The 14,593-nt window shown below is 40.5% G+C and overlaps 2 protein-coding genes across 3 annotated transcripts in view; one reads left to right on the plus strand and one right to left on the minus strand.

The window, feature by feature from the left end:
- PPAP2A (phosphatidic acid phosphatase type 2A) overlaps positions 1-14,024 on the plus strand; it is a 40,153-nt gene extending 26,129 nt beyond the window's left edge. The window contains 3 exon segments of the mRNA XM_009326948.1: positions 11,038-11,214; positions 13,427-13,493; positions 13,496-14,024. Coding sequence (XP_009325223.1) covers positions 11,038-11,214; positions 13,427-13,493; positions 13,496-13,536 — 285 coding nt within the window. The 3' untranslated portion in view covers positions 13,537-14,024.
- SKIV2L2 (superkiller viralicidic activity 2-like 2 (S. cerevisiae)) overlaps positions 13,761-14,593 on the minus strand; it is a 50,692-nt gene continuing 49,859 nt past the window's right edge. For both annotated transcript variants that reach the window (XM_009326934.1, XM_009326933.1), the window contains 2 exons: positions 14,363-14,467; positions 13,761-13,999 (listed from right to left, as the gene is read on the minus strand). In XM_009326934.1, the coding sequence (XP_009325209.1) occupies positions 13,947-13,999; positions 14,363-14,467 (158 nt within the window). In that variant the 3' untranslated portion in view covers positions 13,761-13,946. The remainder of the gene's footprint in view (positions 14,000-14,362; positions 14,468-14,593) is intronic.

Raw genomic sequence — 14,593 nt, forward strand, 5'->3', positions numbered from 1 at the left:
TGCTGTGGCTCTGTGTGCTGCTACAGAAACTGTCCTCGTGTTCATTCAGTTCTGTAGCAACTGTAAGACAACATGGCTTTACTTAGCTCCCTCAAACTAGAAGGGTATGAATGTCTTTAATGAATGTCATGTTAAGAGTTAAACAGTAAGTGTTTTATTGGAGATCAGTTTGTTATTCAGTAAATGTGTAACGAGTAGCCAGAACCCTGGCTGGAAGAGAAGGCATTCTTCATCTATTCCTGCACCCCGGTTTCTTGTCTTGTCTCTGGCTGAGCTATTGCCAAGTACAAATAAGAGGCTTTGTGGAGATTAGACTTCTACTTTCTTCTGTCCTGTAATAAGATTATTCATCTAGAAACTGTTGGGAGACCTTCATAGGGACATCTGAAGAAGGTTAATGACTCCTGTGCGGAATGTTTTTACCTTGCTGATTAACACAGCATTACTGCATACCAGCCTTTGCACTGAATGTGGTCTTTTTTTAAAAAAAAAAGGGAAAAAGGAAAAAAGTACAGACGTCTTTAAGCAGACAGCTACTGCAGGAAGGTGAGGAAAATGGCTTTCTAACCCTCCCCCTCGCCCACGTGGCAAGGCAGAATGCTGCCACTGGCTCTAAACAAAACCTGTGGCACTCGATAACCTGTTCATTAACTGAACTCTGATGCTGGCATCATCTGCTCTTTGCACACTTACTTCAGCCGTGGACTGAGTCATGAGCAGGACAGAATCGTTAACATGTGGCATTACTCATAGGCAGTATTAATCGTAACCAGACACTAGCATGCTGGTTTCTGGAGAGACTGGAGGAGTCTGCCATATGTGCATACTGCAGAAAGCATACTCTTATATGTTATTTGCTGAACACGTGTACTGCGTCAGGTTATGCATTTCAAAAACGAGGGAACATTCTGGGAGAATCAAAGGGGGAATGATCTCTGCCACAGACAGTACAAACACTGCAACTATGAAATGAGAGATGCTTGAAGTGTGTGGCTTAAATAAAGCCACCTTGCAAAGTACTAGGCAAAGTAGTGAAACACTTCTGCAGCTTCAGTTACTTACAGTGGAATTGCTGAATTACAAACCAGTTAGAACAGGAAAAAGCTACAATTTATGCACTTGCACATGACGGATTAAAAATGAACGTGAGGTGGTTCATCAGCATGCTCAAATGTTTTAGATGCTTTAAACCTTTGGTGACATGAGAAATTCCACAAGTCTCAGTGGGAACTGTGGTATCTGAGTTCTGACTGTATGGCTTCGATGGTATTGGGAGAAAAAACTGCAATTTTGAACATAATCCTGTGCTGCGTATCCCACCTCATAGTCAGGGTAGTACATAGAAACACCTGACAGCTCAGGCTTTGTATTTAATGTGAAGGCAGTTTTTGACAAAAACTGTAAGCTGTAGGTGCTGCTGGGTGGGTGTATTTTTAAAAGTTCATCTCTTAGGGATGTTGTGACTTTAATGTCTTCATATTCTGGGGCCTTCATTACCCTGGGAGTAGGGATTTTGTCTAGATGATCTCTCATTTTCTTGCTTCAGGAGCATATAGAAGCAAATGTGTGATTTAGTTCAGAAGGAAGGATAGAAGCTGAAAAGCTTAAAAGTCCAAATTGAAAATACGTAACATAGCTTTAAAAAAGGCTAAAGAAACATGAAAGAACACCATGGCACATGAACTGTTCAGAATGAATAGTCTAAGCAAGTACATATCTGGGAATTTGAAGCATTTCTCCTTAGTTTGTCTTTTGGTTTGTGGGACAGCATTGGAGAGCAGAACTTTTAACTTCAGGATTGGAAATATTTACTTGGTATGTAATTTGTTCCCCAGCATTTACAGTTACTTAATATTGTCTTTCTTAGGTTCCTTGCAGAAGCAGCGTTCACCTTCCATGCATGTGGCAGTTGATCTTTTAAAGGTTATCTAAATAAAAGGAATGAGTCTGATACCATGTCAACTTATATACTTCCATAATTGATAGCAGCTTCATTAAGCTAGTCCCTGCTTAAAGCCTTTTGTGGCAAACTATAATGAATTTACATTTTGCTACCATGTTTGAATTGTCAGTGTGCAAAATCTCTACTTGAACTGGTCTCATGTATCTTGCTGTATGTGACTATCTGGCATTAAAACAGAAGCAAAGGCAGTGTCTACTGCAAATCACTGTGGCACTTGCCGTTGAGAAAGGAGGTTTGCTCCCCTGCAGAGTAAGGAGAAGAATGTATTAATTCTGTTTATTAAAACAGAATTATCTAACACTTATCTAACAAGTTCTAAAAGAATGATAATATGATAGAAATGTGTAGGTTTTGAGTAACTTCAGGGAATGTTAAATAGTTTACATAATCTACCTATTTAAATAAGCAGTAGTGTATATCACTTATCATTCTTACAGCATGGAGATCACTGCTGCATTTTTAACTGGATGTTTTGTTGCCATGTACCTGTAAAAAAAAGCCGTTGTGTCTAGCTGGACCAGTTTAAGGCCTGGGTTTTCAGCCTTCTTCCAGGTTAGACTTATGGTTTCTTTTAGTTTCTAACTCATTGGTGTATAGAATGAGTGAAACCACAGAAAAAATCTGCTTGCAGACTGTCAGGCCAGGAAGTTGTGGTGGAGAATGTATTTTGAGAGTCATTTGGCAGAGCTAGGTGGGTCAGTTTGGGACCAGACGGAGCTGTTATCTCTGGGATGCTTTTGCCAACAATAGCTTTATATGGAAACTAGAGGGGGTTTGAGCTGCAACAGTCTGTGGGAACCCAGTGACCTAATAGCAGACGCTGGATCCCAAATTGTCTCTGTCATCCCCTCCCCCTGCTGCTCCTTTCCCTTCATAGTTAAACAGCTGGCGTGATCTCTCCTGTATCAACAAAACCCATTTTATCTTGGCTTGGAGAATGGGAGGGCGAGTGTAGTTTTAACACCTCTTCTGGCAATGTCCACGCAACCAAACTAGCACCCTAGAGGGGGAGATGCTGCAGTTAATAGTAAGTTTTTGCATCACCTTTTTTTCAACTTACGTCTGGAAGCTATTGTAAATTAAAATGCTAAATGCATGCTGTCTTCAGTAGTGAGGATGACCCCACTGCAACTGCAGTTGGCAGAAATGAGTGGGCCCTGAGGATCAGGTTGCTGTAATGGAGTAGGTCTTGGCTGTAGCTGGCCTGGGCGCTTCCCTGCCTGCACCTGACCCAGGATGAAGAACAGGGTGGCAGAAACCCAGCCAAGCTGCTCTGCTATTCTGGGGACGGCAACGTGTTTGTGTTGCTTAGACTTGGGACAAAAGGGCATGATGAATCTTTACACGATGTAACTTGAGTGGCACTTAAGCTCTCCCACAGTTCATTGGGAAAGAACATCTCGTGTGTCCAAGGCCACAGGGAATTACAGATGAAAACAGGAGGGTTACTGGTATTTCAGTGACCTAGGCTGACAGCCTTCTCTTGCAGAGAGATCATAGGCTAAACACAAGTGAAAGTGGGGTTTAGGCTGCTTTTTGTACTCCTGCTCCTAAATGTGCCAATCAAGCTTTGCTCTTGAAATCTCTTACTTTAATTGTTTATGTTGGGATTGGAAGTTGAGTGAAACAGTATCCAAATAAGAGCCTGGGAGCCTTTAACACAGTATTTTAGGTATGTCTGTTTGCATGGCAGTATTTCTTTACTTTCCCAAATGCTACTGACTAGAGCTACAAAACAGTCCTTAACGTGTTCCTGCCCACATGAAAGTTGAGGACTACCTAGTCTTCAAAAACTAATGAAAAGACATTTGTTACTGAAATTGTTTTGTTTAGCTATAGCTGTGGGTAGTACCAAGCATCTTAACTTGAAGGAGAGATGAAAAAATAAAGGGTAACTGGTAATGCTGTGAGGCTCGTGTATGGAGACACTTGTGCTTCTACTTGTATGCACTCCTAGTATTCTTTTAATATTGGTATTTAGACTTTTTAATAGTAAGCAAACGAAGCAAAATGACTTCTCCATAGTTTGCTTGGGAGTTATGGCCATCCATAGTGATGAGATTATTGTGAATTGGCTCCTGTAGGACTGAGCTGAAAGCAATACCTTGCAGTGCTTACATTCTTGTAAAAGTTTCTGTAACTTGGTAGACACAACAGAAAAATACTTACTCCAAGTAGAAGGAACACATTTTTTTTCTCATCAGAAGAGAGCCAAGTGTTAGCATTTGGAATGGAATAAAATGTTATTGTTTATCCTGCCTTATGGTAAAATGAAGTCAATAAATTATTTATGCAATGTACAGCCAAATTGAGGCTGGAGGATTAAAAACCCAAAAAACATTACTGGTCCAGTGGGAATGTCTGTACAGAATAGATTGATTGTACTTTTGATATTGAATTGAGAGTTGGACTATTACTAGTAACAGACAGGATCTTTTCCCGTTGCATAGGAGGCAGCTCTTGCATGTCAATGGCCTTTTGACAGCAGCATGCAGCTATCTTAAAAAGGCCAGACTAGTACATATTCTGCCTTTTCTCCCTAGTCTGGTCATTTTTTTTTTTCCCCCTTAATTCAGCTGTCTAGTGGATCAGTTCCCTGTACCAGCTCACCGCAGGGCTATTCAAACATCAGAGCTGGCACAGGGGAATCAGCAGGAGTACATGGTTGGAGTAAAAGGGATAGACCATCCCTTTGAACAGCAGCCCAGATACACCTCCACCTTGAAGTAACTGCAGACCTATATCCTTTTCCTTCACTGCAAGGGGAAAAATTAATTCTGAAATGTTGCTTCTCTTTCCTTTTTCTCCCCAGTCAAAATAAAACTGAAGAACTGATAATGCTGCAGATATACCAGGGATCATAAATATGTGTTTGTTAAGAAAAGGAGGAGATCTCATTAAAAAGGCAAAATAAACTTCAAGTCTAAGTTTCTCTTATCTATCTTTTTTTTTTTAAAGAATCCCAGCTCATGAGTGACTCATGAATTCTGCTACATCTCTGCAGTGCTTTTATAATACAGTCTTCTGTCTGGATGTGAGCCTTGTTGTGTTTAAAATTACGTGGGATAGGCATTATCCATATTAACATCAAGCTTCACATGAAACAAACTGCACATTGATTTCTGGTTTGCAGGCAGTGTCTTGTTGGTTGGTGCCTCGAGCTCTGTGTTTATTCATAGATACAGTGCTTACACGTATACAACAAGTTGTTGCATTTGTATGTAATATTTGCATAAACACAAGATTGTATATGACAGGTTATTTCTCAGCACATCTTGTGGCTCTCAGCCATTGTTTTGTGCTCAGAACTGCAATTTTTAAACTGTTTCCTGGCTTTCTCGCATTTCCTTGAATTCCAGAGTTTGTGCTAGCTGAAATATGGTTAACAGCTTTTATACAAAGCTATTTGAATAATAGCTTTTATACAAACTGGCTTTTATACAAAGGAATCTCTAAAGTTTCCTGTAACATACAGAAAGGGAAGAGCTATTTTACAAACCTTCACAGAAGAAGTAGAAAGCTTGGAAGATCTCTGAAGGGGGCTTTTTTCCTCCCCTGTTGCCTAGTCTGAGCAGGGCAGAGGTGTCTTGGTCTGTACTGCTGGATTGTTGAGCAGGACTGGAACAGGGAGATGGCAGATCATCCATCTAAATGTTTGTTTTCTGTTGCTTTCTAGCATTATGCAAGAATCCAGGGTGAATGTCTCAGCTCTTTCATTCTCTTGGAGGATCTTGTTTGAATAACTGCTTGTATCAAAGCTACTCAGGTGCAAACTTTGTCTTGTACAAGAGTGTAGTACTGCGGTTACTGGAGTCCCCTCTCCTCACAGAAGGGCAATGATGCTTATTTACTGATGGAGCTGGAAGGTGGATAGTTACTTTGGCGCTCTGTGCATCTACTCAGCTTCCTAATGGAAGACTTCACAGGCTTAGGAGCGGGGTGTGTGTTGTGTCCTGTAAGGATGTCCTTGGGATATCCATAGAAATGGAGTTTTCCTGTCCTACAAATGTGCCTTGATTCTCGGCCTTTATTCCTAACCCCAGGTCTCCTGGAGAATTTTGCCCCACGTTTTATCATATTAGTTACTCTGAGGCTGGTTTTTCTGAAGAATTTCAAACACTGGTGCCTCCCTTCTTCCACCCCTGCTTCATTAACAAAACCACCAAAACACAGTACCTACATATCCCCTCCCTCCACCCCAGAAATCCCAAAGCCAACCACTTACATTTGTACACACACTTGAGGCAGCTTATGCATTACTGTTTCAGAGCTGCTTGGTTTGGGAAGAATCCTTATGGTGGATTTCCACAAGCACTGATTACTGTTCATGGCTCTTGAGGCTTTTTGGGTCAGCAGATTTGCTTTGAAGTATGAGCTTTTCTAACTGTAGTCAATAATGGATCCAAACACTGATTGTAACTGCAGTAGGATCTTGTGCCCGTTCCGAACAAACAGTAATGCCATAGCGGTTTTTCTTAATGCTTAGGCAGATATCATGAAACCAAAGTTAGACATGACTAATGGTAAATGCTAAGCTAAGTAAAGTCAATGCCATTTACTTGCTCCCTTCCAAAACTTGTATTGACTACTATGGTCTCTCAAAGTAGGGCTTTTTTCATAAGAAAACTGACTTTCTGCACCTTTGTTTCTCTTCCAGACTCTTACTACTTGTACTTGGACAAATTGAGAAGTGTTCTCATTTCCCTGTGTCACAGGGGAGTTTTCTCTCTAGGAAAGCCATATTCTCTCTCTGTTTTGCTATTAAGTTCATGATGCTGTGAGTATGTTAAGATTGAGGAGATAAATAAAAATAAGAGGAAAAATAGGTACATCTCCAAAGGGAAAGTGTGCTTCTGTTCCTTAGGACAGCACAGGACACCTGTAGGAAATGCGATTACTAGGGCCTTTTGATATCAGGGAACACAAAATGCTGTTGAAGAAAATCCACTTTCAAAAAGTGACAGAACAAATCAATTGGTGCAAGTAAAACTCTTCCTGGGTGGGGGAAAAACCCCCAAAATTTTTTCCTTTTGACTTCCATTCTTGAAGGAGGACTGAAAGTGCAGGAGGATTTCCCGTACCTTAATAGGCAAAAGATTTTGCAGTACAGAATTTTTGTGTAATAGGAATTTGGAAAAAAGCTGAGAAGGTATTGAATGAAAAATGACCAAGGAGTTTTAAGTATTGAAACTAAATATCAGAAATATGACCTCAGTTAGTGGAGTGAGTAGGTTCTGGTGGATTTAAAAGAATTTTGTGCCCTTAAGGTGGGTATGTGAGATGTTAGCTGTTAGGAAATTTTCTTGTGAAGCCGCATGGTTACACCTCCAAAAGTCCATCTAGGAAATAAAAGTCACTATTTTTTAAAATCGGGTAGGCAGGCATGTGTATATGTATCTTAATACTGCTTTGGTGGAAGAGCAAATACTTGAAAGCTATGCTAGAAACATTAAGAGTAGCAAATAATTCTCCAGTTGCAGAGACCCTTCCATTCATGTCTGTGGCTTCTTGCAAGAAGCCACAAAGTGGCTGTGAGTTTCTCTTCATTCCTGTGTGTATTTTTAGAAATGAAGTACTAGACCGTAGATTAAGAAACTTGTGTTCAGGATGTGTGTGGTGTAGAGAACATACTTTCATTATAGAGTGAGCACTAGCTAGTAGGGGAAAAAAAATTGGAGATTATTTAATCCCATTACAAGAAAGTTTCTATGAAATCTACTTGTGCATTTTAAGAAGAACGAACAAAACCAACATGAGAAAGGGCAGGATGGAGGAGTGAAGAGAAATGGGTCATAGCTGAATGATATTATTGAACGATGAGACAGATGCTTAGAAACAGGATAGGAGGGAAGCTAGCATGGTCAAATAGCTGTCACTGATAGGAGCGCGTTGCTGCCAGAACAGCTCTGGATGCTCCTGCTGTGTTCACAGGCTCACAAATGTATTTCTCAGCAGCAGGTGAAATGCTGGTAAGGGGCATTACAGTAGTAGTAACCAGATGATGTTTCCTGAAGTTCCTGCTGCTTTCGTAGATTACAAGTTTTGCTCGTAAAGTTACTCCTTTCTAGCGAAGAGACTTCAGTGGGGAGACAGGCAGGGATTTGCTTCTGTTTCCCTTCTTTAAGCCTCTGCTGTAAATGACTTCAAAGAGGAGCAAAAGATCCTGAGGGCATGCTTTGCATATCGGGAGGGGTTCTGTAAACAGTCTGAAGTCATTGCCTTACATTAGTCAACAGGGTCAAAATAGTAGTAAGTGTTAATGCAGCGTAACACCAGGACATCTCTATATTGTGCATGTAATGCTATGTAAGGACTAATACTATATAAAGGACTCTTGGGCATACTTCTGGTATCAACTTTGGTTATATTTAATGAAATTATAAGGCAAAAGCTCCTTCCTCTCTTTGGCTGCTTTATTTTCCTGTGCAGTCCTGCTGGCCTGTTTCAGCCTGGACATGTCGCTTTTGTCTTTCTAAGAGTCATAGTAGTAGGAAGAATCTTCTGCGGGGGAGCATGACTGCCTGAGCCTATTAAAAGCAGTGTCAGTTTGAAGTTAACCTGCTTAAAAATAACATGGCATTTGCCGTTGCAGCAGCTGGTTACTAAGTGATTACTCTCAACTGAGCAAAAACATAACAGAAAAAAACAATTGTAACCAGAAGAACAGCTGCTACGTCTGAAATTAAACACAGCAGTGATCAGTCACACTGATGCTTATCTGTGGTATGATTTCTCGCCCTTCTCACACCTAGTTTTAGAATAATATAAATCCATCTGCTGGTAGAAGGTGGAAGAAGGGCTTTAGGCATTTCCTGCACAGCTAATAGAGTTGGTCGTGTGAAGAAGTGCCTAGAATTGATGAAGCCTGTAGCCAACTGCATGTGTTCTGCAGGTGATAAAGCAGCTCCAGATCTACTCTATGACTGGAGTTTACTCTCTTAGTACAGAAATTAAGTCTTCACGTAGATGTTATATATAACAATATATATAAATCCAAGTTTCTTGTTTGATGCTTTGTCAAGCAGAAAGAAAATCTGAATACATGCTGTGTAAGGGAGATTCAAGGTCTATTTTATTGGTCATTTGGTGTTGTGGGCTGACATCTTTCCATGTTTGCTTTTTGTGTGGCTTGCCTCATTTTCTTCCTCTGTTCAGAAGTAAACCTGGTTTCCCACCTATCTGCAGCTGCATAACCCTTTTTCTTTCTAATATGACTATACATCTTTGCCAACTACCAGAAATCCTTACATGGAAAAAGCTTTTACAGGAAGGTATTTTTAGCTGACTTAAGCAGAATTTAGTGGGAAAAAAAGGGGGAAGAGGAAAAGAGGAGAGAACAGCCAGTATTGAATCATCAGCCAGCTCTTCTTAGGCTACTAGCATGTGCTCCTTGGACCCACCTCTGCTCCATCTGGCACTCAGGTGGTGTTCTGGTCTACTGTTGGTAAATCCAGAAGTAGTGTTAGTATAAGACCATTAGAACACCTTTTGTTAAAAGAACTGTGACAGCTAATTTTCGAAGTGGCTAAACGGTATTTTCCCTAGTGGTGAAATTAAGGTCCCCAGAAATAAGCAGTGCCCACCACTTGAGGGGGGGTTGAAATTATTTTCCAGCTCAGGCTTAGCTGTAGCTTCTTCAGTCTGATTCCACCCTGATCTTGCTATTAAAGAACACTGGTTATGGATAGGGTTGATATTTTTGATGCCTCATTTACAGCTGAAAAAGTCAGCATGCCAAAATTATGATGCCAGTTACTCAGAGAAACCAACCAAACATTCCCCAAATGTTTAACTCTGGAAAGTAGCACCTTTGCATCTACAGTGCATGCTCTATGCCTGTATTTACATTGTAAATATAATGCTTCTAAAAGGTAGCCATGGCTTTTGAAGTTGGCAATGGAGGCATTTACCAGAAGTTTAGTGTGCCATCTTAGTGCCTGAAGCCTGTGTTTTAGTTAGCTTCTATGATTCACAAGACCGTCAGTCAAGGTTTTGTACTCGACCTGGAGTTCCCAGATGGTACTGAGAAGATATACTTGAAATGTTAAATATAACTTCCAACTGCATTGTTCTTTGTAAATACGGTAACTATGGTGCCTTCTTTGGTGACAGGATGAAGTTCCAGAATAAATTCAATTATGTTCACAGGGTGGATTTTGAGAAGCTCCTCTTATAGCTGAAATAAGAGGTCTCTGTCCTAGACAGACCAGAGGAGACAAAAGCAGGGTCTTAAATTAGATGGGAAAGTAATGAGTTAAATATGTGAATTTGAGATAACACATCAAAAACATAGATACACACAACACAAATAGAGCTGAGGGAAGAGAAAAAGCATGGGAACTGCACATATGCACTTGCTTACCAGAGTGGTAACCAGTGGTAACCATTAACATGGTCAGTCTGGAGCTAAAAAAGGACTAGGAACAGATGGAGCTCAGTGAAATACACCAGTGACAACTGAGGAATGTGATCCTACATGTTATCAATCATATCAAGTTAGTTCTGACGCTTAACTACAGCTGGAATATTATGCTAAAAGTTGATAATACTAAAGGTGACTGGGACTGAGAATAAAGTTAAGAACTTGGCAGCTCTAGGTATAGAATATGTTACTAAGATGTTAATGGTCTTCCTGCTCAGAGCAAGATGGGGCTCCCTCTATGTGGAGGACTGTAAATTTGGATGGTTGCCAGCTTTTTTTTAATAAGACTTACCTGTAGTTAATGCAGGAGTAAAATACTGGTTTGACTTCCACTGGATTCTTTCTAAGCCTTAAGTGGCTCTGGTATTACCAGTACCTTTACAATGAAAATAGTAATTTGTCACATTGGTACAAATACAGCAAGTATCTATATGATGGTGTTATGTAGTTTTATATAAAACATAGACCAACACTATCAAACTTCATCTTAGCATACTTGTGAGAGTACAGCTCTTGGGACATCTGTGGACATTATCAGATGTCTCTGAACACGAATTTCAACTCAACTCTTTGAACAGACCCAACACAATTTTACATGATTACTGCTTCTGTTATTTACTGCATTTTATAACTATTTTTCTTTTCCTTTTAGCTTTACCTTCAGGCCAGAATGAAAGGAGACTGGGCAAGACTTGTACGTCCTACCCTACAATTTGGTCTTATTGCTGCATCTATCTATGTGGGTCTCTCACGTGTTTCTGATTACAAGCATCACTGGAGTGATGTTTTAACAGGACTCATTCAGGGAGCAGTGGTAGCTGTGCTCATTGTAAGTAATTCCTGAGGGGTGGGTATGGGTGTAAATGCTGCTTTTATAAACAGCTCCTTAGAATTGCAGGCTGTGTTCAGAGGAAAGCAGACCTGTCTTCCTAATGCTTTGAAAATTGCTGGAGGGGGAAACAACTCCTTGAGCTGGGTGTAGCAATAGTACTTCAGGGGTGTGCAGCAGACTCTGGGCCAATGATGAGAAAAGTGTCTGTTTCAGCTGTTAGACGACATGAAGTTGTCCCTGCCCGAGAGCTTTTCAAATAACCAAGATGGAAATGGTCAACTGCAAAACTGTGTGGGCCTCTATGTAACTATACCTTTTGCTTCTAGCCAAATTCTAAATCTCAAGTACCATAGCAGAGGAGAACTGTGTACGAGGTAAGCAGGGCAAAAAAAGGCCTTTAAGGATAAGGACAGCATGAAAGTGTCTGCCTCTGCCAGCTTATACAGCCTGTTTTTTTTCAGTCTGGTGGGAAACTAAACCCCTTCATTTCTTGCATGCATTTTGGGTGCTAAAAGGGTATTCACAACACCCAGCATGTGAAGCTTAGCTGTATTGATGAGTGAAAAGCTATTCCAAGGAACAGAGAATCAGCTAAACTTAGAGCTGCAGACCTGATTGACTTAGTGGCAGCAGTTGTGCTGGCTGTCACCAGAGTGCCATGCTTGATTCATCCATGGGAAGGGACAGACCAGAGACTTCTGTTTCAGAGACATGAGCTAATTGAGCTCATACTGAATACCAAGCACTGAGGCTCACCTGGAAGAACCACCTCCAAGATAAATGCTTTCTCAGCTGAAAGTCAGAAAGGTATGCTTTGTTTCAAGACAAAGCTTTGTCTACTTATTGCAATCAATCATCAGAACAAATCTTGGAGCAGCTCTGGGAAACCCTACATACTGCATTAGCTGTTACTAAATGGCTGCATGTTGACTGAAACATAATCCTACCCTTCATTTTTTACAATCTCATTTTCTAAGAAAAGGAGTGGAGGGAATGAGAAACATCACGGATTGAAGAGCTGAGGGCACCTTTATTAGGAAAACAAGTTTAGTGAAAGGTGTTAGATGATTGAGAGGGTATCTTGGAGATGCTTGGCAATACAAGAATGACTAGAAGGTGGCATTACAGTGAACAGAGTTGAAAGGTGAGGAAATTATTTTAAAAAACAAAAACCCCTAAACAAAACCCTTATCTGAAAGAACTGAAGAGTTCACCTGCAGAAACAGAAAGCTGAGGTAAGAGCATGCTGGGGCAGCAACTGCAAGTGGAGCACTAAATTGAGTGCATTCAGCATTAAGTGGAAGCTGGAACTCATCTGGTATGCACCTGAAGCAGCATGCTGGGTCATCATCCAGCCCTCTGTGGAAGATGGCTTCTTCCACTGCCCTAGCTTGTGTTCTGCAGTTCTCAGGCTTGCACTGGGAGGGGAAGAGGTGATGTAAGAAAGGAAGGGATCATTTATTGCACTTCATGCAGCACTAGATCCAGCACATCTACTAGTATGACTCGAAGTGGGCAGAGGGAAGAGAGGAAGCTGCAGAATCAAATCAAGGCACCTGTCTCGTAGTCAGTAGCTGTGAAGGAATTGAGGTGGTGTGTTCAAAGGAATGCAGGAGTGGATAATGTAGGCAGAGTTGGCCTTACAGCTGCTGGAGCTGTGGGTGAGACACATGTATTGGGGAGGTAGCTGCTGTGAACCTTGCCAAGGAGAGGAATCCAAGCTTGGTTTAACCAGCTTTTAAAGAAATGCAAGTTAGAGTAACAGTTACTAACTATTGAACCCTCTTCCTCAGCTAAAGCACAAGCTGTCCTGTCCTGTTCTAAATAGATTACAGAATAAATTTAACCATTCATGCGATATGGGCCCTCAGCAAGTGTATCTTGCCCCTTCATTTAGAGTTGTTCAAACTATGGCTATTGTAATGAAGCAGTGCCTGATAAAGCAATTAGAGCAATTAGTTAGTACGCAAGCCTTGAATTTGGCTTAAACCATCAGTGGCTAAGTGGTCAGTGGTGGCGGTGGGAATAGCTGGAGAAAAAGCTATTGGAAGAACAGATGCCAGAATTTTATACAAGACTTCCTAGCAATTTTCTAATGTTTTAATCTGCTTAAACTTTTATTAGTTTTGATCATGGAAATTACCTTCTGCAAAAGCATTTACCCATTGTTTCAAAGACTTGCAAGCTTAACACTAATTTGTTCACTTAGGTTGTGTATGTGTCTGACTTCTTCAAAGTGAGAGTATGTACATTTCAACCGAAAGAAGATTCCCATACAACACAAACGGAAATCACTTTGGCAGCAATCATCAACCATGAAGAACGACCCACCTCACCTCTCTTGCTCTCTGAAAGGAAAACAATTTCATAACTATGAAATATGTCTAACTATGTAATATAAGTAAATACCTTTAAGGGACTTGCTGCTGCTCTCGGATGCTCACTTTACCTGTATATAGTAACATCTACCACAGTTATTGTGTATCTAAATTTCTGTTGGTTCAAGCTCTTGCTTCAAAGAAAAAAGCTATTCAAATTGTAAATTTTTATTGAAAACATGGTAACAGTTATATTACATACACTGCTGTTTGTACATGCCTTGTTGAAACAACTGTGGTTTAAATACACACCATTAAAAGAAATAATGACTTGAGATGGAAGTAGCATGTGAAGCTGATGAACTTGTTCCATAATGTGCATCTAGTACTGTTTTTAAAAGGTATCTTCTGTTACAGGTAAAGGCTTGCAGCGAACACAATATCTCTCTTGATTTTTGTAATCCCTATTAAAAAGGAAAACCGTATTAATATCCAGCAGTCATAACTAACACAATCACTATTTTAAGTACAGTTACAGGCATGTAACACTTCCTTTACTGCAAAGTATTACAAGTCTTAAATGGAAGTCATTGTACATCCATTTTCAGTCACAAACTTCGTTAAACTGTCAGTATGCATCAAAACACTACCTCTTTAAGTCAAACTTTATAACATAGATGTTATCTGGAAAGAGAGCAATGATGCTGTTTACCATGAAGTCAATACCAGAAGCTTATACTACCAAATCATTCACCCACACCCTGCCCTAGCCTGCCTGCCCCCCCCGCTTTCTAGAATTACTTCTACTGTGGAAGTGAAATACATACCCTCTGCAAACTTATTTTCCAACTCTGTGTTTCCAATGGCTTTTGCAGCCTGGCACATCTGCCGAAGCAATTCTTCTAGCCTTCTCATACAACGAATTATGCTACCTGTATAAAAAGAGTGAGGGAAAACTTTGTTATCACCCTCCCATATCATGTCACTGAATAATTCAGTTGCTTGAGCCCACTCTGGACCAAAGCAATAGTTCCTTCTCCAACCCTGTTCAATTTATC

The sequence above is a fragment of the Pygoscelis adeliae genome, unplaced genomic scaffold, assembly GCF_000699105.1.
Source record: "Pygoscelis adeliae isolate BGI_AS28 unplaced genomic scaffold, ASM69910v1 Scaffold116, whole genome shotgun sequence".
Classification (NCBI taxonomy): Eukaryota; Metazoa; Chordata; class Aves; order Sphenisciformes; family Spheniscidae; genus Pygoscelis; species Pygoscelis adeliae.